The sequence below is a fragment of the Tursiops truncatus genome, chromosome 3 (assembly GCF_011762595.2).
Source record: "Tursiops truncatus isolate mTurTru1 chromosome 3, mTurTru1.mat.Y, whole genome shotgun sequence".
In the NCBI taxonomy this organism is placed as follows: Eukaryota; Metazoa; Chordata; class Mammalia; order Artiodactyla; family Delphinidae; genus Tursiops; species Tursiops truncatus.
The window spans coordinates 62,814,755-62,839,809 of record NC_047036.1 but is presented as its reverse complement, the minus strand read 5'-3'; the positions used below and the strand labels follow the sequence as shown (position 1 = coordinate 62,839,809).

Below are 25,055 nucleotides of genomic sequence, written 5' to 3'. Positions count from 1 at the left end.
TACTGTCAGGTCAGTAGTAGCCTAACCCTACATCATAATGCCTATGTCATTCACATCCCTTTATCCCATCACATAGGCATGTTACCATCTCACAGAACCACAAGAAGAGTGAATGAAATACAGTAAGGTATTTTGAGAGAGAGACCACATTCATATAACTTGTTATAATATATAGTTGTAACTGTCCTATTTTGTTATTAGTTATTGTTGTTAATCTCTCACTGTTCCTAAGGGTTCAGTACTACCTGTGGTTTCAGGCATCCACTGGGGATCTTGGAAAATATCCACTGTGTATAAGAGGGGACTACTGTACTCTGGGCTCCCTGACCTGACAGATAGCTTTTATTTAGCATTACATAGCAATTTTTTTCTGGATACCATCCCAGATACCAAATTATGCTCAGCAATTTTAGCTAGCGTTCTTCTTGGACAGATGTAAATTTAAAATCTTTTTTTAACTAACAGAAAAATAAACTAATAATTTTCGAAAACATGACAACCAATATTCTATGACAAAATATTATTAAAAAGATCAAAATAACATTGAATAGATCTCCAAAAAGTCGAGACCTGTCCTCAAACCCTTCTCTTCTAAAACTAGCTAAACAGAATTCGTGTCTCCATTTCTAAGTTACCAGAAAAGAGACTCTGACACTACTTGAGTCTCATTTCTCCCCGTGACCAGGGTCAGAGCAGCCCACTTTGTGAGTTGCAGCACAATTCTCCACAGGAGGATTGACCTAGGTATACAGACTAAAAGGATTAGAAGGCAATTAATTTTCTGATAATAGCAAACAGATAGTTGACAGATTTTAATAGGGCTTTGAAACCCCAAAGCAGAGATACCAAGGTACGTAAGATAGGCCATGCTGAGGCCTAAATGAAAGAATTGTTTGTTTTTATCATAAAATGTAAAGTCAAAGCTAGACTAAACAGGGATATTCAGATTCAGCAGATATTTAATGGGAAAAGGTACTTCAACCTTATATGGTTGTATATTTGGTCGTTGCTTTGTGTTGTACTTTCAATTACATTCCTTATGGAAATGTTAACTAGTTGATTTGCTCCATTGTTTAAACAAAGTGTTGTATATCCATAGAAAAAGCAAAATCTACTGCATCATATGTTAAAAATCCTGAGGGTCAGGTAACACCTGGTGAAAGCCTAGCCCAGTGCCCCATACTGTCCTAGTGGACATCTGACATCATTTTTGACTGTCCAGCTTCTGACCTCTCTTCCCATTTGGTACATTCCCCACCTTGGGGGTCCTGGAGGAGGTAGATCTGACAGTGCCAGCTACTCGTGATGACCTTCACACCCATTACAGACTGACTTGAGAGCTAGTGATGGAGGAAGTGGAGGCGGGGTTCCTCACTCTCTCTGAAGGAAGCGGAGGTTACAGCTGATGCCATGTTGAGCTGCTGGTATGGAAGTGGAAATAGTATAAACTATGACATCTAGCGCCCAACAGTAATGACAACTGTTTCCTTACCAGAGAACTCAAAAAAAAAAAAAAAAAGCTTTATTGCGATATAATTCACATACCATACAATTCACCCATTTAAACTGTATAATTCACTGGCTTTTAGTATATTCACAGAGTTGTGCAACCATCACCACAATCAAGTTTAAAACATTTTCATCACCCCAAAATTAACCCCACACCCCTTAAGCAACATCCCCTAATTCCTCCCCCTATCTCCCTCCCAGCTCTAGGTAACCACTAATCTACTTTCTGTCTCTAAAGATTTGCCTATTTCTGGACATTTTATATAAATGGAAATATACAATGTGATCCTTTGTGTCTGCCTTCTTTCACATAGCATACTGTTTTCAGGGTTCATCCACGTTGTAGCAAGAATCAGTATTTCATTCCTTTTTATGGCTGAATAATATTCCATTGTATGAATGTACATTTTTTTTATCCATTCAATAGTTGATGGACATTTCCGTTGTTTCCACTTTTTGGCTATTATGAATAATGCTGCTAGGAACACTTGTGTACAAGTTTTTATGTGGACATACATGTTCACTTCTCTGCATGTTCACTTCTCTCCACCAGACCAGTTTTGAGGCATGGTTTTAAGAGTTGTTCCTGGCTACAATAAACCTACTTTTCAACAATTCTCACAATTCTGTGAGCTATCAACATCTTTTGAATAAAGTCATTTTCTGCTTAAATCGGTCACAGTTTCTATTGCAACTCAAAACACTGACTGGGGGCTTCCCTGGTGGCACAGTGGTTGAGAGTCCGCCTGCCGATGCAGGGGACACGGGTTCGTGCCCCGGTCCGGGAAGATCCCACATGCCGCGGAGCGGCTGGGCCCGTGAGCCATGGCCGCTGAGCCTGAGCGTCCGGAGCCTGTGCTCTGCAACGGGAGAGGCCACAACAGTGAGACGCCCGCGTACCTCAAAAAAAAAAAAAAAAAAAAACACTGACTGACACTGACTCTGGAACCCAAGGCAGCACCCCTCACCTAGAGAAAATCACTTACATATGTCTCTACCGGCAACTAGAAACCTGTTCAATGTCAGTATTGTTACTAAAGCTTGGGTTTCTGAATTCATGATTCTAAACTCTTAATCTATGCAAACTCAGTCCATGGGAACTTATGGGATTGACAAGTGGAAACTTTGGCAGGTTGAGCAGCAAGGAGGAACTGGAGCAGAGAGAAATAGAAAACTCTTAGGAAGTGGTTGCCATTTCTTGCCATTTTCCTTCAAGATAAAGTAGGTCATTGATTCTTGTTATTCAGATGATAAGGTGCTGACTGATGCTAGCAGTCCTCTCTCTGCCTTGGTCCTCCATCACCCTGCCAACCTAGGTTGCCATCAGGGACTCCACTAGGATTTTCTTCCAAATGGTCAAATATGTAAATAAAGTAAGAGTCCTAATTCTATCAGCCTGAAACAGGAGGGAAGGGGACAGGGCACAATCTTTAAAAGAATAACACAGGGCTTCCCTGGTGGCACAGTGGTTGAGAGTCCGCTTGCCGATGCAGGGAACGCGGGTTCGTGCCCCGGTCTGGGAAGATCCCACATGCCGCGGAGCAGCTAGGCCAGTGAGCCATGGCCGCTGAGCCTGCGCGTCCGGAGCCTGTACTCCGCAATGGGAGAGGCCACAACAGTGAGAGGCTCGCGTACGGCCAAAAAAAAAAAAAAAAAGACACAACCCTTGAGGATGTGACATAAACTGGTTAGAACCAACTAGGTCCAAGATGGCGGAAGATTCGACTCCCAGTAGACCTTGAGCCTCACTATATGTTCACTGTACTACATTAGCATGCTAAATGACACACTCACCAGCACCCTCACAGTTCCGAGGCTGACCATACTGGGCATATACCCAGAGAAAACCATAATTCAAAAAGATACATGCACCCCAGTGTTCATTGCAGCACTATTTACAATAGCCAGGACATGGAAACAACATAAATGTCCATGAACAGAGGAATGGATAAAGAAGATGTGGTACATATATACAATGGAATATTACTCAGGCATAAAAAGGAACGAAATTGGGTCATTTTTAGAGACATGGATGGACCTAGAGACTGTCATACAGAGTGAAGTAAGTCAGAAAGAGAAAAACAAATATTGTATATTAACGGGTATATGTGGAATCTGAAAAAATTGGTATAGACAATCTTATTACAAAGCAGAAACAGAGACACAGACGTAGAGAACAAATGTATGGATACCAAGGGGGAAGGAGGGGGTGGAATGAATTGGGAGATTGGGTTTGACATATACACTATTGATACTTGATACTATGGATAAAATAGATAACTAATGAGAACCTACTAGCACAGGGAACTCTATTCAGTGCTCTGTGGGTGACCTAAATGGGAAGGAAATCCATAAAAGAGGGGATATATGTATACATATAGCTGATTCACTTTGCTGTACAGCAGAAACTAACACAACATTGTAAAGAAACTATACTCTAATAAAAATTTTTAAAAAACAAAAACAAAACAAAAACAAAACAAAAAGGCCAAAAAGTGGGCAGTGGCCAAATCCTGGAAATCTCCGCCCTTTCTCCAAGATAGGTGGAATAATCCTCCCATTCATTAGCCTATGAAATTACCCAGCTCATAAAAACTAACCACCCCATATTCTGGGGTCACTCTCACGTTTTGAGATGGACTGCATTCTGTCTATGGAGTGTGTATCTCTCTCAATAAATCTACTTCTTACCTATAACTTTGCCTCTGGCTGAATTCCTTCTGCACTGAGACATAAAGAACCTGAACTTCAGTAAGTCCTGAGACCAGGTGTGCAATCTCAACTAAAAGACAGTGGGGGACTTCCCTGGTGGTGCAGTGGTTAAGAATCTGCCTGCCAATGCAGGGTACCCAGGTTCGACCCCTGGTCTGGGAAGATCCCACATGCCGCAGAGCAACTAAGCCCGTGCGCCTCAACTACTGAGCCTGCGCTCTGGAGACCACAAGCCACCACTACTGAAGACCGCGTGCCGCAACTACTGAAGCCCACGTGCCTAGAGCCCGTGCTCCGCAACAAGAGAAGCCACCACAATGAGAAGCCCATGCACCACAACGAAGAGTAGCCCCCGCTCACCGCAACTAGAGAAAGCCCGAGCGCAGCAATGAAGACCCAACGCAGCCAAAAAAATAAATAAATAAAAGACTGTGGGTTCAAGTCCCAATCTGAGTTTTGGCTGGGTTTGAGTCCCGGCCTGTGAGTTCAAGTCCCAGTGTAAGTTGTGCGGTTTCAGGCCAAATGAACTATACATTCGGTTATCAGGCAATTTTAGTTCAGATATCAACACTGTTAACTTTGTGTATGCTTTCTCCCAACCCCCATGCCTCTTTTGATAAGAATATCACTGCCTCCCAGGGCTGTTAGTGATCTGAAGCCAAGGGTTTGGAGAAAGTTGTTTTCTGCAGTTTCCTAGGTAATACCCTTAGCTCCCTCCTCTGTGCAGCATAGATAGGGGTGCAGCTATAATGCCAGTCTGCCCTTAGTGCCCTCTCACTACTCTTCTAAGCACTCATTTCCCCTTCCAGGTCCCCTCTTCTCCCAGGAGAGTCTCTTAGATCCTATATTTGAAGGTATTTGTTCCAAAGGGAATCCAACCTAAAACAGATGCTGATACGTTTAAGCTATTAACCTTCTCAAAGGCATTTACATTTCAATGTCATTAATCTCTCTCTGTTGACTTGCATTTTCCAAATTCAAAGACCACTCTCAGTTCTCATTCTCCCTATCCTTGCTTTGGCACCTAAGAACAAGGTGTTGAAGAGTGGTATTGATCTGAGAGAAGGAAACCTGAGATCCTAGAATGAAACATTTTGTGTTGCAATCCAACCACTTATGCACTTAACCATTTCTTAAGCACCTACTGTGTGCCTGACACTGTGTTCTAGCTGCTGGAGATGTAGCAGAGAAGAGAAGCAAGGCCCCCGCCCTCATGCAGCTTCCACTCTAGTGGTGGCAATAAACAATAAATACACAAAAAGATACCATTTCAGACAGTGACAGGTGCCATGAAGAGGAATGTGAAACAGTGAACAATGCGATAGTGAAAGATGTGAAGAAAGCCCATCAGGCAGGATGGTTGCAGAAAGCCTCTTTAAGAAGGTGGCATTTCCACCGAAACGTGAAGGGTGGATTTAAGGAAAAAGTGTTCCAGGGAGAGAAAACAGCAAGAGCGAAGACCTGGATTCAGGGACAGGCTTAGCACAGCACACAGGAGGTTCAGAAAAAAGCCAGTGTGGCTGGAATGTAGCAGAGGAAGGGTATGAGATGAGCTGAGAAGTAATCAGGTCAGGTAGGGCCTTGGAAGCCATGGTAAAGATGCAGAGAGGCTATCTTGCCCCAAGTCACACAGTTGGTAAATGGCAGAGCCAGGATGATAACCCAGGTCTTTTCAATCCTATCAAGTGTTTTTGCATTGTAATCTGGTTTATGCCCAAAATGGTGCTAGATGAAGAGAGACTTTACTGGACATTCCAAAACTGTCCTTCTTGGACATTCCAAAACTCTAAGAAGAGACAGACTGTTGTCTCACTCTCTTCTCTTCATTCTCTCTTAAAAAAAAAAAATACTAGATATGAAAACTTCAGAGTATACCATGCTAAATCATACAAATTCTGTCTTTTAAACAGAGGATCTGAATTTTATAGATATTATAAGTAAATACCTATTGAACATTTATCATATGATCCCATAGAGCATGCAGAGAAGTTATTTTGGTGTTGCTATGTTTGACCTTATTAAAACTCAAGCACACAGGATTGCCTAACATCTTTTTTTTTTTTTCCTAACATCTATTTTTAAACATAAGACCTACTCTCCCTATTACACATTAGGAAACTTAATATAGCTGAGGTGCTGGTCAGGATTAGCTACTACATAGATTGTCTGGGGCTTTTATGTTTTGCTTTTAAAATCAGAAGTAAATCAAAATAATTGTTTTTTAAAAGTAAATTTATGCTCAAAAAAAGAAAGAAATTGGCTAATAAACACCAGATGTGTGTTAGAGCTGGTGATGAGCACTGAACTCATGAGTGTTCCAGGATTGGCTATGCCATTAGACTAGGGTTAGAATCCTAGCATACTTACTAGCCATCTGACATTAGGTAAATTACTCAAGATTGCTAAGTCTCCATTTTCTCTTCCATAAAATGGGAATGAAAACAATGCATATATCATAGAGCTATTGTGAAAATAGACCAAACTAACAAGTGACCATGCTTGGAATAGACTAGCTATTCCTTGAGTTGATGTCGGTTTCCCTTCCTTCTCTGGGTCTCTGTTCACTCATCAGAAGCATAAACAGGTCAGGGAGATGATGCTAAAGTCCTGTCTAGGATAAATGTCATCAGCAGCCAGGCCTTCCAGCAATATGTGGACCACAGGGCAGTGAAACCTCCTGTTGTAGGCAGATAGAGAAGTTGGTAGCAAGATGACAAGGAGACCAACAGAAAACTCCCAGAGGAAGGAGCAAGGAGGCCTCAGAGACTGGGACTTGAAGGACCGGGATCCTAGCAGAACCCTGCCTCTGCTCCCCAGGCACAATTCATTTTACCAATGTATTTGCTTCAACTAATTACTTGTGAGATTATTTGTTTAATGCCTGCCCTCTCCAGAGACTAAACTCTAAAGATTAGGACCTCTGTTTTCTTCACTCATTCTAGATTTAATTTACTTTGTTTCGCACACAGTAGGCCCTCATCAAATATCTGCTGAATTAATGAGCCTCTTTTCTTTCAGTAGGTACATTTCTGAAATTGGAGGTGTCTCGAATTTAGCTAAGCAACATGGCGGCATTACTGCTCTGGCATTCATTTTGTTGGACCAAGTGGCCTGCAGGGGCCTTAAACTGACACCAGCCTCCTCATGTAAGAACATGTCCCGGAGACAGTCCTCATAGTAAGCTCCTGATATGACTTCCCCAACAGTTTTTGTGATCAATAGTCTCCCTCACCTTCCATCGTCTTCCCCTGTGTGCCCCTTAGATAAGACTCCTGTGAAATTTACCAAAACCCCATGCATTTTGGTTTGAATTGACTGATCCAGTCTTAGCCCAAGAACCCCCAAGAATTCCACACATAGACCCTAATAAAGGCATGTGTGCCAGGTTTTGTCTCTCCCTTTGCCTGTACTCACTCTGCCTTGACCTCCCTGTATGGCCCCTTGAGGTACGCTGTGCATTTCCTCCAGGACTTGTGAGTAGTAAACTTCTCTAGCTCAATTTCTCTTGTGGTCTTTTGTTGTTGAATTGCTACTCATGCTCACCATCCGGCACCCTACGTTCCACTTAATAAATGTTAATTTAATGAAGTCATAACAGGAGGAAATTCATTTTATTTACAAATCAACAATTTTAAGTGCCCTAGTGAACTCAGCCAATAAGAGGAAATTTGTGATGAAAATTTCTGTTTAGCTGTGGATTTTTTTTTTTTAAGAGAAGTGTACCCAAACTAAGAAAGCATAGTAATGGCTCCATGAGAGGGCTTTGAGCATTTAGAGTTTGGTAGCATCAATTAACCCTCCCACATATCTTGGACTTTATCAGACTAGGATGTAGAGTTTTGGAACTGAATACACTCCGGTTGCCTTAAGAGAGGACTTTTCTCTGGGCAAAATGCAAAGCCTATTCTTAACTGTCCATCTATGATCCAGCTCAAGGGTCAGTCTAGGGGAGGCTTCCCAATGAGTCACAGAAGGTGGGAATGATAACCACAGACATCCTAATTGAACAATCCCTCAGTACTTATCACTGTCGCCTCCAAGCTATTGTGTTTCCAGAGTCCCTGGCTATTGTCAATTCCTGGAAAATGAATGGTCAGCAACTAATGAAATTCTACCTAATCTAACAGGTTCAGCATCCCAACTAAATTTGCTTCTCAAGGGAATCTGGATGACTTGATATTCACCTGCTCATTCATTCACTCATTTATTCATGCCATTCACTTATTAATTCAACAAATATTCCCAGTCCTGGAAATTCTGAGTGATTCTGGATGAGAAAAAGAAAGCTCAAACAGAGCAGGAATTAGCACAAGAGCTGGAACCAGGAACTAAAGAATATCTAATCACATATTGTGTCTGGAATATCTTTCTGCCCAGCTGGAGTATCACCTCTGCAAAATCTTTCTAAATTTCATTTTAAGAAGAATATACTTCTTTTCTCTGTTCCCTTGTTAATATCCTCAGTGTAGTGCTATGACATTATGTTGGAGTTACCTGCTTCCCCTCACCAGGCTGTGAGCTCCTTAAGAAGGAACTGTGCCATCCAACCACCCTTATGTCTCTGGTGCCTTGCATAGGGCCAAGCATATAGAACTCATTATCAGTGGAACAGTTCTCTGCATTCCAGTGAAGTTAATGGATTTCTAGGTATTATCAGGCCTGTATTGTCCAATATGGTAGCCACTAGCCACATGTGGCTACTGAGCATTTGAAATGTAGCCTGGGGGTGGGGAAGAAGAATTGAGACGTACTGTAAATGTAAAACACACATCAAATTTCAAAGACTTGGCACACAAAAATGTAAAATATCCCATTAATAGTTTTTATATTGATCATATGTTGAAATGATAATACTTTGGATATTGAGTTAAATAAACATATTATTAAAATTAATTTCACCTGTTTCTTTTTACTTTTTCATGTAGCTGTTAGAAAATTATAAATTATATATGTGGTTCACATTGTAAGTATTTTATTATGCAATAGAAATATTGGATAATACTGGGCTACATCAAAGATTACTATTTCAGGTACAAACCACATCCAGTCTCTTATACCTGATTCTCTCTTTTGGTAGGAAGGAAGGGGAATTTGGTTACTTTGTCCGAATTGAGTCAAGGCTTTCACTGAGCCTAGGTTCAGAATATCCAGGGAATATAAGACACTTTTTTTTTTTTTTTGGCAAAATTCTATCAGTTAAAATGTCCCACATTTTGGTTGGTTTGCTGTTTTAAAGAAAAAAAATCCAACTCTTGCTGTAGTCCCCTATACGGAGTCAAAGTCTCACCAAGGGCATGTAATACCCATGCAGCCAACACTTAAATAGCTCTTCAATTCCTGGCTCCAAGAGCCTCTGCTTTATCTTCTCTCCTCCCTCACAGTCTCTGGCATCCTAAGTAGTCACCCCTCCCATCTCAGCTTTTTCCACTGACCTCAGAAGAGGGCTGTCTCAAATAACACACTTGTCAAAACACCTAGGTAAGCACAGAAGTGAGAGACATCATATAAATAGACATATGGCAACAGACTGCTCCATACTGATAACAAAAACCATTTACAAACTCCCCTCACCTTCCAATAGGTTTCTTTCTTACAATGATTAAACGTAAATGTCACTAATAAGTTTAATTCTATCAGCTTAGGCAGACCTTTTTTATACAGGCACTGGCAAAGCTGCAAATGAACATGATTTTTAAGATTTGGGCACTGTTGTAGCAAAAACCTCTGCGCTTAAACAGAGAAATTAAAATTGACCAACAGAAAAGATCCAAAACAAAAATTCTGAAAAATTTCCAAGTGATCTGTGGGAAAGACCAAAAGAGTCAGGCTTCGTCGGACTACAGTCAGAAAAATACAAAACTCATGGATGTCTATTTACGTAACTTCCTCCATACAGGAGACCATAAGCTTGAAACATTTAGTACAGTGTTGGGCACCCAACAGGTGTTCAATGAGTATACGAGAGTATAGGCGCTTACTATTTAATGGGATAATGCAATCACCGTGCTTTTCTTTTCTTTTTTTAACCCTGAGTGGTATGGTAGGCAGAACCCAACTTCCTATTTTACTCTGAATACAATCAGAAGCCCTTATCAGAGCCTGCAAAGTCCTACATGATTTGCAACCCAACCATCTCTTAGACTCATTTCCCATCACTCTCCCCTTATTTACTCTGCTCTTGTGTTCCTCAAATAAGCCACACACAGTCCTGCCTCAGCGCCCTTGCACCAGCTCTCCTCTTTGCCTAGAATACTCATTCCTTCAGTCTCTGGTCAAATGTCACCTCATCACAGAGGCTTTCTTCACCACCTTATCCAAAACAGTATAACCCTTATCTGCTGTACTTGTCCTCATATCACTGATTGCCACCTGACATACTACATATTTGTTTGTCTATTTGTCTCCCCAACCTGGAAAGCCACTCCCAGGAGGGCAGGGACTTGGTTCATTTTGTTCACTGCTGTATCCTTTGTGCCTAGAAAGTGCGTGACACATAGTAAGAGTTCAATAAGTAGTTGTTGAATGAATAAACAAATGAACATAGATTGGAGTCCAGACACCGGGATCTAGTCCTAATTCTACCGCTAAAAAGTTGTGTGACTTTGAACAAACGTCCCCTGAAACTCAGTTGCTGAATCTGTAAAAGGATTGGTTGGGAAAAGATGTTTCTATAGCCTCTCCCAGCTCTCAAATCCTGCAGGTTTTATAGAGATGCTTTTTACATACAACTTTTGTATGAAGTTTTAGCAACATGAAAATCTTTTTCTTATATCCACAAACAATGAGCCCTCTGGGCACTTCATTATGATTGAAGACCCTGCTCCAAAGGCCCTGGATGAAGTCTTCCCCCATCCTTCCAGGCAGGATAGACCCCAGGACTTCCTGCCTACTTTGAGGTGTTTCATACAGACCTTTTCTTCCTTATATCTCTTATAACAGTTAATGACATAATTACATTTTTCTGTTTCTCCACCTAGAATGTGACTATCTTGAGGACAGTAATGGAGGTCTTAGTAATGTTTGTATCCCCAGCATGGTCCTTGGCAATTAGTAGGCATTCCATGAATGTTTAGTGAATGAAGGAACATAGGAAAGCCAAAGTGGAATAGGACCATTTCTCATACTGAAAATGGAGACATCACTCTCCCCTCATTGATGAATGGTGGGCAGAAGGTAGCTTGGCTGCTAGTAATGATTCATCTGAAGGGATGTAAAGAAATTAAAACTTACCGGTAACCTACTGAAGGCCAAGCACTCTTACACATGTTCACATAGTTTATTTAATCCTGTGACAACCTATGAATTAGGAATTATCACTAATTATCCTTTTTTATAAATCTGTAAAATTATCCCAATTTAGAGATGAGAAATATGGAGCTCAGAGAGGATGGGAGATTTGCCCATGATGGAATGGCAAACAGGGTTGCCACTCAGGACTCTTCATGCCAATGATATTCATATCACTGAATGATATATCAGAAGGGTAGTTCTCTAATCTAATACAAATACTGGCATGTATAATGGTGAGCTTCCCTGCACTTTACAATTAAAGGTGATTTTTTTCCTTGATTCAGAAAGGTGGCTATAGATAATTCTATATATTATTGCTGGAAGAACAAAGAAAAGATGCACAAGCAGATGACGACGCTTTGTACCTTTTGAGTTTTTAAAAGTGAAGTCTTTTTCTGATAATAAAGTGCACTGTCTGTTCATTACAGAAAAACCAAAAAATACAGTTAAAGAAAAAAGTTTAGTCGACCATTATCCCATCACTCAGAGACAATGACTATTAACCTTTTTTCAACCTTAAGGTTAATAAAAGTTACTATAACCTTTATTATGCTAAGCTTTATTAACCTTTTAAGCCTTTTTCCAATACACACTTTATTTTATAGTGAGATCATTCTAAATTATAAAATGAACTTTTTTTCAAATTCAATATATGCACTTCCCATACTGTTAGAAATCTTCATAAATAACATTTTAATAATGGCTTAATAATACCAAAAGAGATGCCATCATCAATCATTCTGTTATTATTACTTAAGCTATTTCCATTCAGTTACTTTCATGTTACTTTCATGCCTCTCAATTAAAAAAAAAATCAGTCTGTAAATCAACTTCTGCAAATAGTTCTGATCTTTGAGGAAACAGAGACAGAGACAACTTTTCCATTCAAGAAGGGGAAAACTCCCATTATTATTCGGAATAGTGAATAAAAGGTCTTTCCCTTTCCTCCAATAACCTTTCCATATAGAAGTTAGTTGGAGCCATTCAAGTTTCCCCTACAGTAAGAAAGGGTCTTTCCTCCAAAAGAAGGGAGGTGTGGAAGTCTAGCAGTGGCTGGGAGTAAACAGACAGAGGCTCACATCTTGGTTCTTACATTTACTTGCCTTATACCCTCAGTAAATTACGTAAAGCCTCGGTTTCCTCACGTATAACAGGACAGTTACCTCACAGCGCTGCTGGGAGGGTTTAAAATGAGAACTGAGCCTGGCATGGAGTGAGCCCTCTTTTAACTGTAAAACTTGGATGGAGGATTTGAGAGGAAGAATGTCTCATCATTTTTCCTTCCCATAAATTAAGAGAATATTCGAAGCTCTCACCTCTAGTCTCAGAAGAAAGAAGAACTTTAGGCCATATTTGTAAACTCACGCCCACCAAAATGGTTTGGTTTCTGATCACACTTTGAGGTTAGAAAACATTCAAGAACTCCCACTTCCCAGAGGAGTTCCTGCCAACAGAAACCTCTCTCCTGAAAGAGCCTACAGCTGCCACCTCCCTTCGCCTTGCCCCACCATGAAGCAATCCCTACATATCTCCCTTCCTTCTCTCTGCTGCTGCCTCTCTGCTCTGAGCCCTCCCCAAACACAACTTTCCAATCTGCCTGTCAGTCTCCTTTCTCAATGACACCAATCTGTTCTCCTAAATCCTCTCCAGAAGTTTACTGATTTCTTGTTACCCATGTCATCAAATCCAAAATTTTTTAAATGGGATGGCTTTCAAGGCCTCCACCACCACCATCTATCTCTTCCCCCACATTTCCCTCCACTCTACTTTCCGACGCTTGGCCTGGTGTCCACCTTATCATCTGTAGTCAGAGCAGGCTGACATTTACTGCAGATAAATTATGCCTTTACCTGAAGATCTTGACCTTTGGCAAAGGGCAACACAACACCAAAGTGGTATTTTGAATCTCTATCAGCTGCTCACATTTTAGAGTAAATGAGTTTTCAGATTCTTGGGTGGCAGGGGTGCAAATTTTGCTTGGGCAAAAGGATATGAGGATCCTGGATGCCATTAAGGGAAAAGGCTGGATTGACAGACTTCCCCTTCTCCGTACTGCCCAGGAATCACAGGTCCCTACTCCTGTTCCATCTCCCACAGGTGCCTTCTCTTCTGCGTCTCCTTTCTGCAATTCTTGCCCATTCTCCAGGGCCTAAGTCATGCCCACTACTTTTGAAGGCAGCCGCACATCTACACACTCTTCTGACCTTCCACGGTACCATGGTCTGTCCTTCCCTCCCCTCTCGTATATTCAGCACACTGTCTCATGGTCCCCATATTGCTTCCTAACTTCTTCCATAAAGTCTTTGAGGGCAGGGACTGTGCCTGCTCCCCACTTGGTAAATATGTGACCGATATTCCAGACTTCTTATCTGACTGACAGTTCACCCTAATCAATGCCCCTCTGTGGGCTGTTTCAGCTTCAGCTCTGCTGTCTTTGGTTGGGCGGCACTTTTAACTTTGGGTAAGATGGGTGCTCTGCAGTGCTGCACAACCATCTGTCACCTACAAAGCCTTTCTACTGATATTAATAGATTTAGGAAGGGACACAACTAACAAACCGAAAAACAAACAAAAAACCTAAAACTAAAAACAAACACCCTACCCCCATCCCCATACTCAAAGAGAACAAGGAAAGGTAAAAACAAATCCAAATCGAGAGGAGATGATTCCTGCTGTTCTCATTTTAGGGCCTGCAAGAAAGAAGGGAGGCAGGGAGACCACATTTGTGTATAGTTATTACCTAATTGTATTCACATGTAATGTTGATAAATGTTTGAGACCAAAAAAAAAAAAGCAGAATTTTAATAACAGGGGTGACTGAAATTCATGCTCCTTTTTTCCAAAGAATGTATGGGCGTTTGTACAAAAATTAAGTCCTCTTCTAGCAACCTAGGTCAGTGCTGGGCATCCAGGAGACTTTCAGTCCTTTGAAGTTTCCAGAGCGGCTTCTCGGCCTCCACCCCACCCCATACCCTCTTCTCCTCTAGCTCAGGGTTTCAAGATTGTTCCTAGGCTTTGGGCCAAATGTAGGCATTTCTGCGCAAGTCTGCAGTTCGGCAGAACCCGAAGTAAATCCCCAAGAATAAACAAGAGCAGCAGCAAGTCACAAGGAGCCGGCTGGGGGGAGGGGGTGGTAATGAGGGCGGAAAGGGGGATGGGGAGGGATGAATTTTGCTGCTCCAGCCGGGCCTGTCACTCCAGCTGACAGCAAGCACCTTCACCTTCAAGTTCTTCCCAAGGCAGCGCCCCCAGAGAGAAAGTGCTTAGCTCGAGGGAAATGAACCCCAGCGCTTAAAAAGAGGGAAAGGAAGGGTGCGGCGTTTCCCCCGCGCAGCACCCGCCCAGCCTCGCTGCCGCCCTCCCGGCCCAGGCGGCGCGCGTCTGGCTGCGGGCCCGGAGCGAGGGGCCCACGCTACCTGGCGTCCGGCTCCGGTTCCGACTCCGACTCCGACTCCGCGGCCGTCTCGTCCTCCTCGCCCCCCGACTCCTCCTCAGTGTCCAGCCCCCGGGTCACCTCCTCGTCCGCGTCGGAGCCCAGGGCGCTGTCCGCGGCGTGGCTGCTCTCGCTGCTAGCCATCGCGCCTCTCCCGGGCCGGAGCTGGAGCCGGAACCGCCCGCGCAGCGCCTGGTGTTCTCCCTCTGACGGCGCCTCCGGCCCGGCCCGGCCCTGCCCTGTCCTGGCGGGGCGGCTCGGGTTCCCTCCTGGGGGCGGGCGAGCCCCGCGACTTTAAATAGAAAGCGTCAGAAAGTTTCACCACCGAGCTTCTGGGGCCGGGGCTCGGCGTCTCCTGTTCCCTGCGCGTCTAACTTCCCGCAGCCCTCCCCGCCCCAATTTAGGCGGGTCCCTGGCGGGCCCTTTGGGCAACTGGAGAGCACCACTCCGAGGGGCGCAGGCTCCCGCTGCATCCGGGAGTTGGGAGGAGGAAAGGCACACAGCCCCCCTGCTTCTCTTCCCTCTAGAGTGGGTTTGGTAGGCTTCAGGTTTGCAGCAGAACTGAGCTACTCGATGGGCCCTTATCCCAACCAAATAACTACTCCCTTTTACAGAGCAGAACACTTACTACTAGTTCAGGCACTCGTAATTTCCCCCTCACAACTCTGCTGTGGTAGGTTTAACTAAGATGCTGGTTTTATAAATGAGAAAACAGGCTCAGAAGAGCTTGGGTACCTAGCTTGCTCAAGGTCTCCTTTTGCTAGCAAGGTGACCCAATGGGAAACAAAGTCTGCCCATTTCAAAAGTCCAGTTTTGAACCATTGTTCAGTACTGGCTCCTTTTATATTTGCAAATCAATATTGTGTATTCTCTTCCTCAGTGACCCCTGGATTATTCAGCCAGGAAACTTTTATCTCCACAAATCTTAAAACTTTGAAGAGGAATAATTTCCCTACATTGGCCAAAGTCTGTTTTGTCTGAAATTCAACCCAAAGTCCCAGATCATGCCATGCCCATGTTTAAGAGCCCTCAATGGCTTCCCACTGTTCTAGGACTAAAGCACAAGGTCCTTGGGAAGATAAATGCTAACAACCCACATCTTAGCTGTCTGGTCTTGTCTTTGGAAGTCAGGAGTTCTAACATTTATCAAGTCACACCACTGTGCCTTTATGTACACAATTCCTTCCACCTGAAACGTTCTTCCCGTCTTTATTTACCTGGGTACTCATCATTCAAGATCACACTTTTCTCTGAAATCCCCAGCTTAAGCTCAATAACACTGTTTTAGGTTCCCACATTATCCTATATTCAAATTATGTTTGTGTCTCTTTCCCCAGTAGACTGTAAGTTTATCTTTGTCCCATTATCCCCATCTCATACAAGCGCAGAAGCTTAGCAAAGTACTTAGCACATAGTAGGTGCTTAATGAACGGTCCCTGCACTGAAGAGAACAGGCCTGCTATGTACAACAGGTAGAGATATCTTCACAATACATAAAGATCTTTTTTTTCATAAGAATGATTTTATGGCTAAAAGAGCTAACACTGATTTTTAATTACAGCAAATTCTATTCACAGAGTTGTTAATATGATAAATGTAAATTAGGTAGTATTCCCCAGTTACAGTTATCCCTAGCTCATATGTGTGCATTAGGTCTGTGGGCAAAGAACCGCAGGTAGTTGAGGTACAGTACAGAAGCATCAGCTAGGGGGCATGAGAGGGAAGACAGCAATAGTCCAGCCTTCCAGGGTTCACTAAACCAGGTGTAACATCAGCAGTATGCATTCTCTTACAGCAGGTTGGCTTTTGCATTAGTAATCCCAAGTGTCTGCTCATTAGGACAAAAAGGAATCAATTGCAGCTGTGGGATCTATTAAACACTAATCAAAACTACAGGTGGGCTTCCCTGGTGGCGCAGTGGTTGAGAGTCCGCCTGCCAATGCAGGGGACGTGCGTCTGTGCCCTGGACTGGGAGGATTCCACATGCCGTGGAGCGGCTGGCTGTGAGCCATGGCCGCTGAGCGTCTGGAGCCTGCAACGGGAGAGGCCACAACAGTGAGAGGCCCGCGTATCACACACACACAAAAAAACTACAGGTATATTCCCTCCATTTAACTCAAAATTTCTTAGGAACACTAACTATAATCAACAAGATTTGTGGAGATCTTAGCTCAAACCAATCCAAAATTTAGAACTGCAGTACAGATTGCACATTTTAAACTTTCTAACACTACTTTCCTGAGTAACAACATAAATAGAAATGGCCAGATCGATACAAATAGAAAAGAATGTATTATTCACAACACAATTAAATAATTCATATTGAAAATAATTTAAAAGCCTAAAAATTCTCTCAGGGCTTCCCTGGTGGCGCAGTGGTTGAGAGTCCGTCTGCCGATGCAGGGGACACGGGTTCGTGCCCTGGTCCGGGAAGATTCCACATGCCACGGGGCGGCTGGGCCCGTGAGACATGGCCGCTGAGCCTGCGCGTCCGGAGCCTGTGCACCACAACGGGAGACGCCACAACAGTGAGAGGCCCGCATACTGCAAAAAAAAAAAAAAACATTCTCTCATATATTGACAGACCACTTATCTGACATATTTAGCAGTCACAAAGTGCATAATCTTAGGTTTCAGTCTATTGATTTACGACTGGGTGTAAATTTATTAACTTCTTATCTGTTATAGCGATATGGCTGAAAAGCAGCAGCAGTGAGATAGGGGGCCTGGTGGTCATTGAAAGCTGAGGAAACAGTGGCATGAAGGAGTCCACGGTAAATTCTGGGGCTTTATTAGGAAATGTCATAATACTGTAGAGGCAGAATGCCCCAGACACTTACCCATGTCTGACAGCTACACAGTATTACTATGGAGTACTATGGCTATTATTTATTGTTTATAATTATTACCCGGAGTCATTACTGGAATATTAATTATACGCAACACATTCTGATAAAGAAGAGTTGCATAGTGTAAATTACATTTTAGGGAAATTTCCAAGAAAAAGAACTAGTACATAAAGCTTAATTGCTTCAAAAGCATTAATCATCAGTAAACTGAAAAATTCACCTGTGTGGAAAGCTTCATTCCTAATAATGCCAGAGAAATAGGGTGTTGATGTGGCTAGTTGGCTTAAAGATGAATGAACTTGATTCCAAGATTCTCTGCATAATCTAAATAATTACACACAATAACTGGATTCGGTTCAGCTCCAGGTGATAACTACAGCCTCAATCTCATCTCAGAAGTAAAGACTTTCACAGAAGAAAGAAAAAAAAAAAGCAAAAAACACATCGACAATTTCCATATATAAACTTTATTCCATTTGATCATACAAAAATTTAAACTTAAAGAAAAAAATGAAAATATGCACCTTTTATAAGTCAAAAAGCAAAAGTCTTGTTAGCATTTGAATTGGTCTGCAAAAAAACCAAATACATTAGAGGTACAAACTGTGCTACAGCAGGTCTAAAAGAAGTTGTACACAGTCCTTTTGAAAGTCCTTTTGAAAAAGTTAAAACTGTTTTTAAGATTATTTATATTTAAATTTACAGGCACTGACCAATTTACAAATATTTACATAAACCAAAAACGACCTTAATAAACACTGTAGCATTTTTAGCAGCCACCACTATTTCTTCTTGTGGAAAAGATATCTTTACAAACATTAAGCTTTTATTTATAATAATGTTATGTCTTATCTAGAACATTTTATAGTGGCTTACTGCCTAAAAATTCCAGTTTAGATTACAATCCTATAATTATACACAGAAAAAACTCTGATACTATCAATAGGATATAATCTCAACTTTGATCTTTCAGTTTCTGTTGCTTCATGTCACAGGAAAAATAAAAGCAGGAAAACGGGAAGTAAAACAAAAGTGCAAATTGCACTAAGCTACCATAAAGCACAGAGGACTTAACCTTTTCAAAATGTCTACACTGAACTGATTCTTCAAAACAATTCCCTAACTGCTGTACAATACACAGTTAGTGCTCATATTATTACAGTGCAAAATGTAGTTGTTTCAACACAAAATTTAAAGCAATCACAAGTACACCAAAAGCATGTGAGGTACTAATGAAATGCTAATATCGACACAAAGCCTCAGTTTATCCTGATGAGTCAAGTGAGGACTTAAGGCAATTGTCCAGTATTTCATGCCTCTGCAGTGATTTCACTGAAATAAAAGATTTCATTTTGCTTCAAGTAACTGAATAACTGACTCGAATCTTCACTTCACTAGAACAGACTCAGGCAACAAACCATCTACCGAAGGTGATACTTTTAAGTATGTATACATCAGACCCTTTCCAAAACAGTCCACACATCTCTTCAGTATTAGCATGTGGTACAATTAATTACAGTTATAGCAAAAAACTTTTATTTGATAATTCTCAAAAAAATATTTTATTTGATCTCCTGAAAATTCATGCCATAATATTACTAATTATCAATGTAAACATTTTCAAAAATACATCTTTAAATCAAAGGGTTTTATTAGGAAATGTCATAATAAAATATGCATATATAAGTATGTCCTCTTAAGAATAAAACATGAAAACAAGAAGAACAATTAAAAAGAAACCATGATGAAGGTAAACAAAATGCATTATGATGTTACTACTGTTCTTTATTAAGAAATAGACGCCAGTTATCTTTTCAGGACAGCAGTTCTTAACGGTAGTATACTGTTCAAATCTCGTTTGTTTTTCAATCTGTGCCATGACTGGAAGAGAAAGAAAAATCATTCTTAAAACCTAAAATATATGTGGAACAAAAGGCTGAAAGGAGAGTTACTAGAATGTTAACAGTGATTTCTCAAGGCAGTAAAATTTGGGGTGACTTTTTTGTGTCTGTGTTTTTATCTCCCAAGTTTTTAACACAGTAAAAGTATTGTTTCTGTCATCAGAAAGATGTTATTTAAAAACTTTACACCTGTGTAGTTCCAATTCATTAATAAAGAAATGAGCACATAGGTTGTACAAAAAGATGCAACTGACAATATTAACATTTATTCACCAATTTAGATAATGTCATTTAAAACAGCAAAGTAATTAATACAAAACCTTTGGGTTTGAGAGGGTAAGGAAAGATTACTTCAATTATTTGACTGACTATTTTGTATCTAGAAAGCTCTTCCAATTAAAAACTGTATTTATGAAGAAAGAGAGAGTAAATCTATAATAAAGCACCTTATACAATACATCTAGACAAGAAGAGTGAAAAGAATTTTTAAGAGAAAAAAGAAACTGAAATTCTTGTTCATAAGCTAAAAGTCTGGCCCACTACCAAAAAATCTGGCTGCAGATCTTTGCAGTTTGCTCTTACTTCAGTTGTTCAACTGACTAAAAGTACTGGTTTTATAGCTAAACAATCATAAATGAAAGCTCACCCATCAGTAAGAACAGAAATGTACAAATGCTATTTTTGAGTTCTCAATTTAATCTGATAGAGAAAAACATTCCCTCTTGGATACTTGTTTTGCCCTACAGAATTCCATTTCATTCTAAATTTTCTATTCTGGTTGACAAACTGAGAGGGCCTAATTTGAAGGACAGCCTGTAAACATGATACACTTGCATTTTTAATAATCATCAAAATAAAGTCCACTTTATGATGTCTCGGTAATGAAAAAATATGCCTCTAAAATGATCTTCACAAGTTCCTTGATCTTTTTATTCTATGAAGTATTCTCTCCTATATGTCTCATAATATTACTATACATATTTCTATCAATGTGTTTCTACTCTGTATTGTTGAATAACTTGAAGCTAGGAATCAAACCTAGCAAAATCACTGATGAAAAAATTCATACTGTGGACTAGAGAGCTAAGGAATAAACTACAGTTTACATATATATGACTTTATATATATAAAATGTGTGTGCACACAAACACATACATTTTGTTTAACTTCTCAGAATATAAACAAAGATAAAATGGAGCTCTAGTTCCTTGTTACAGGGGGTATATAGAAGAACAATATGGAACAGACATGGCTTTCTTCTAAGGCTATATTTCTTCCCCAATATTTTAAGGAGGGAAAGGAGTCCTTTAGGTTTTATTCATTCATTTTGAGAGCTTAATAAGCTCACTGTGAAAATGCTTATTTCCACAAAGTGAAAGCCATGTGAGTAAAAGCGGAGTCAGATCTCTCTGGAGGAGTATTTCTAAATTCAAGTAATAAATTCCCTATTGCGCCACATTAATTGCTTCACAACACAGGAACCAGAGCTGTTCTTTCCTATTACCTATATGTTTTTTTTAATTTTCAAAGCACACTAGTGCACTAATGCTTCTAGAGTTAATCTGATGCATTGTTTACCTTTAAAAATTGATCCTTGATCATGTCAAACTTCTGCTTTTCATGCACAGCTCTGGCTGTATTTGTTCCATCAAAAGGTTCTACAATGTTAAATGCACATATAAACAAGAAATTATTAAAATGAGAACTTCAGTTTTTTATTTGGTTGAATTATATGAAATTGCCAATATTTGACAGTTTCTGACCTACACAGTAGCAATGGCATGTGGTTTAGCCTAACATCAGATTTATGTGTATAATAAATAGTTTTATAATAGCTATGAGCTGTCTAACAAGGTAGATAAAATTCAAGTGAGAAGATGTCTAAAGTAAACATCTTTAAGTAAACAGCATAGGTATATTAAGTATAAATCATAAAAATAGGTAAGATTTCTGAAGAATCATAGAGTCAAGAACCTACTGTGAGGTACTTCCCTGGTGGTGCAGTGGTTAAGAATCCGCCTGCCAATGCAGGGGACACAGGTTCGAGCCCTGGTCTGGGAAGATCCCATATGCCACGGAGCAGCTAGGCCTGTGCGCCACAACTACTGAGCCTGTGCTCTAGAGCCCACAAGCCACAACTACTGAAGCCCATGCACGTAGAGCCTGTGCTCTGCAGCAAGAGAAGCCACCGCAATGAGAAGCCCATGCACTGCAACGAAGAGTAGCCCCCGCTCGTCACAACTAGAGAAAGCCTGCACACAGCAATGAAGACCCAAGGCAGCCAAAAATAAATAAATAAATAAATAAATAATAAAAACCCACTGATTTGTCTAGTAGGAGAAAGGTCAATGCCTTTGAAAGTAGAGGTTTAATACCAGGGAGGATGGAAGACAGTGCAGAGAATTATGGTGTGACTAAATGGCTTAAAAAAAATGCAATGAGAACGGTAACTTGTATTAGAAATTTGGCAGTGAAAGACAGAAAAACAGGATAGAGAAAAAAGTGGACAAGACAGGAAGAGAACAAAATAAGAGATTTTATGTGTGTGTCTCCAATATTACTTTCCATGTCCCTACCCTCACCCCACTCACCCTTCACCCACAAAATAAGAGAGAAGAGTTCATATATAGAGACAAAGAAACTGATTTTATATAAGAGAATGAGGAAACTGAAGATAACAGTGAGAAAAGAAGGATAACTAAAGGCATCAGGAGTGAGATGGGAGCTGAAATAATGCCAGCAGTAGGTTAAAATTACTAGAGTTGAAGAATTTTGGCATAAAAAAGAGGAAAAAAAGTACTCAGAAAAGCCAGTAGGATCAAGTCAAGAGTACTTTTCAAGGATGAGAAGACCTATGTATGCTGTAAAGCTGAAAGAGAGAGACTAGTGAGAAAGAGAATGAAGTTGCTAGAATGAGGGGAAAGACCTCAAAAAAGGTGTGAAAGAATAGGAAATTTGATGGAGATGTTAATTTTAGATTTGTCATATAACCAGGTACGTAATTTTAAAAACTCCTTTTGCTTATTTTTTTATTGCTCAGAAAGGCTATTTCAAAAAACTTTATTGTCACAGTACTTTTCAAAATAAAATAACGCCATATGCTAAACTATCAGATCACAGTACGTAGCACTTTACAACTGTATTTAATATTCAAAAGAACCAAGTAACTAAAATAACATACACACACTGTGCAATTTAGCAAACGAAAGACCAAAGCAGGAGATTCAATTTCACATTTATAAACTCTTAATGTGTTGCATTATAATTCAAGATTAAAATACTCTAAATTTGATGTTTTCCTGCAAATGCCAAATCTCAACCCTTTATGTTACCTCAAGATTTACAAAAGTCATCAACTTGGCATCTGTGAGAACAATATTGCCTCTTGAAGTCAGTTTCCACTGACTTAAAGAAATATTCAACTACATGTAAATTAATTTTAGAGAACAGACTATCTGCAGACCATTTAATTTTTAAAGGAAAATCAATTTAATATTCATAAAAATCTAGCTTGTATTAATTATCAATATTTAAGTATAAAAGAACTAATTTTATTTCAAAGAATCATTTTCTTCTACCTGTATGTAAGTCATGAAACTAAATTTCAACCAACTACAAGCATGAGAGGTGCGTGAAGACTGCTCAAATCCTACTGACTGGAAAGATTCGACACCTAAATTCATGTTTATTATTTTACAACTAAAGAATTTTAAATTATTTTTTAATTAAAATCTTACGATTAAAAGACTTATAAACCACTTCAGAACATAAATGTATTACTTTTAGATGAAATATAAGCTGAAAGTATTCAAGTAATTCTCTCAGTACCATGATGATAGTTGGATAGGAAATAAGAGAGTGTTGTGGGAAGGCTACCTTCTACACAGATGTATTTATTTCTCCACTCAATACCATCAGGCCTGGGAATGGCTTTGGCTTCACGAACTGAAATCATTTGACTGTTCCAGCTATCAAAAGAAAAACATTAATCATGTTAACTATTTTCTTAACTTTCCTTTTATTATTTTTATTATATCAGTAGTTAAGCCTACTCTGATCTTCTCATAGAACTGGAATTTGCTTCAACCCTCTGCACCTCGATCCCCATTTCCCCTTCTCTACTTCGTTTGTCTCCACAGCACTTACATTCTAACAATTTGCTTATTTATTATGTTATTGTGTGTCTCCCCTAAATAGAATGAAAGCTCCAAGATGCTGAGCTATTTGTGTATTTTACTCTTCACCTAGTTGCTTAGTATAAACTAGGTATTCAATACATATTTTTTGAATAAATGAAGTAATATGAAAAATAAAATGTAAGTAAGCAAAAAAACTATGTTCCTTCTTAACACCCCAGTAAGAATTTTTTATTTGGTAAGAGAGAGGTAATCTTCTTGTGTTGTTTTCTGGCATCATTAAATAATTTCTGTTCAGGTGCACCTCTACCGATATGATTTATAGTAGAAAAAATTTTAATTTTCTAGTAGAAGCAAGAAGATGCTGTTTTAAGAAAAGAAAAATACTCTATGAAAACATACCGTTATTGCTGTATATCAGATGTAGATGTTAACAGTGAAGTTTTATTCAAGTAAAACAATTTTATCAGCATGCTTGAAGGTAAACTGTCCCGTCTTTAGTATATCCTAACCTTACACTGTTCTTTTAAATTTATAATAATTTTGTACAAGTTCAAATTATAATAATTTTATACAAGTACAATTTTCCTTTTTTCAAAAACATTTTAAAAACACATAACCACTCAGCTTGTATTCAATAGAAAAATGAGTTTGGGGTATAGCTGATATCTTTTTTTCAGCTGTATTTAGCTTTCTCCATCATTTCAGTAGGAGAAAGACCATGGTTTGGGACATTCCAAATGCAACACTTGTCCTACTCTGTCTCTATTTATTAGAGAATCCATAAGGATATAATCGTGGGTCCAGTATGGCATTTGTTTCTGGAAAATTGACTAATTTCTATGTTAAACATGCAAGAAAATATTGCATCTTGTAAAGTTTGATAACTGAAAAAAATCCTCAAAGTATGATTTTCTATTTTTTCTTACCAAGAATACAGTTTAGAAATAGTTTGCAAAGACAGCTTTAAGTTCTTTAAAAATATATATCAGAATTTATGTTTTTTAAAAATAAGTGGGTTGTCAAAAAGAAATACTTAGGATTGGTTACAGTAAGATGTTTTAGATCCTTCATGTGCAGCAGCTCTGTTAGTTTGGACTCCAAACAGAAAAGAAGTACACTGCTCTACTGGTCCAAGTGTGTTACCAAAATTTTCTTAAAAATAACAATGTAAAGGGGAGAGTTATATAACCACATTGCTGACCCACACAAAATTACAGTAGAA

At 39.8% G+C, this 25,055-nt stretch overlaps 2 protein-coding genes across 11 annotated transcripts in view; both read right to left on the bottom strand.

Annotated features, from left to right (window-relative positions):
• The window catches only part of CMYA5 (cardiomyopathy associated 5), a 107,645-nt gene extending 92,147 nt beyond the window's left edge, over window positions 1–15,498 (bottom strand). The window contains exon 1 of one of the 4 annotated variants that reach the window (XR_012330742.1): window positions 14,928–15,498. Coding sequence is in view for 2 of the 4 variants with exons in the window: in XM_073802247.1 (XP_073658348.1) it covers window positions 14,928–15,088 (161 nt within the window). In the remaining 2 variants the exon portion in view is untranslated. The remainder of the gene's footprint in view (window positions 1–14,927) is intronic. The other 3 variants (XR_012330741.1, XM_073802247.1, XM_073802246.1) reach the window with 3 other exon arrangements.
• A 2,741-nt stretch (window positions 15,499–18,239) lies between these two features.
• TENT2 (terminal nucleotidyltransferase 2) overlaps window positions 18,240–25,055 on the bottom strand; it is a 58,505-nt gene continuing 51,689 nt past the window's right edge. For all 7 annotated transcript variants that reach the window (XM_019929775.3, XM_073802249.1, XM_004326168.4 and 4 more), the window contains 3 exons: window positions 23,571–23,662; window positions 21,273–21,352; window positions 18,240–19,674 (listed from right to left, as the gene is read on the bottom strand). In XM_019929775.3, the coding sequence (XP_019785334.1) occupies window positions 19,600–19,674; window positions 21,273–21,352; window positions 23,571–23,662 (247 nt within the window). In that variant the 3' untranslated portion in view covers window positions 18,240–19,599. The remainder of the gene's footprint in view (window positions 19,675–21,272; window positions 21,353–23,570; window positions 23,663–25,055) is intronic.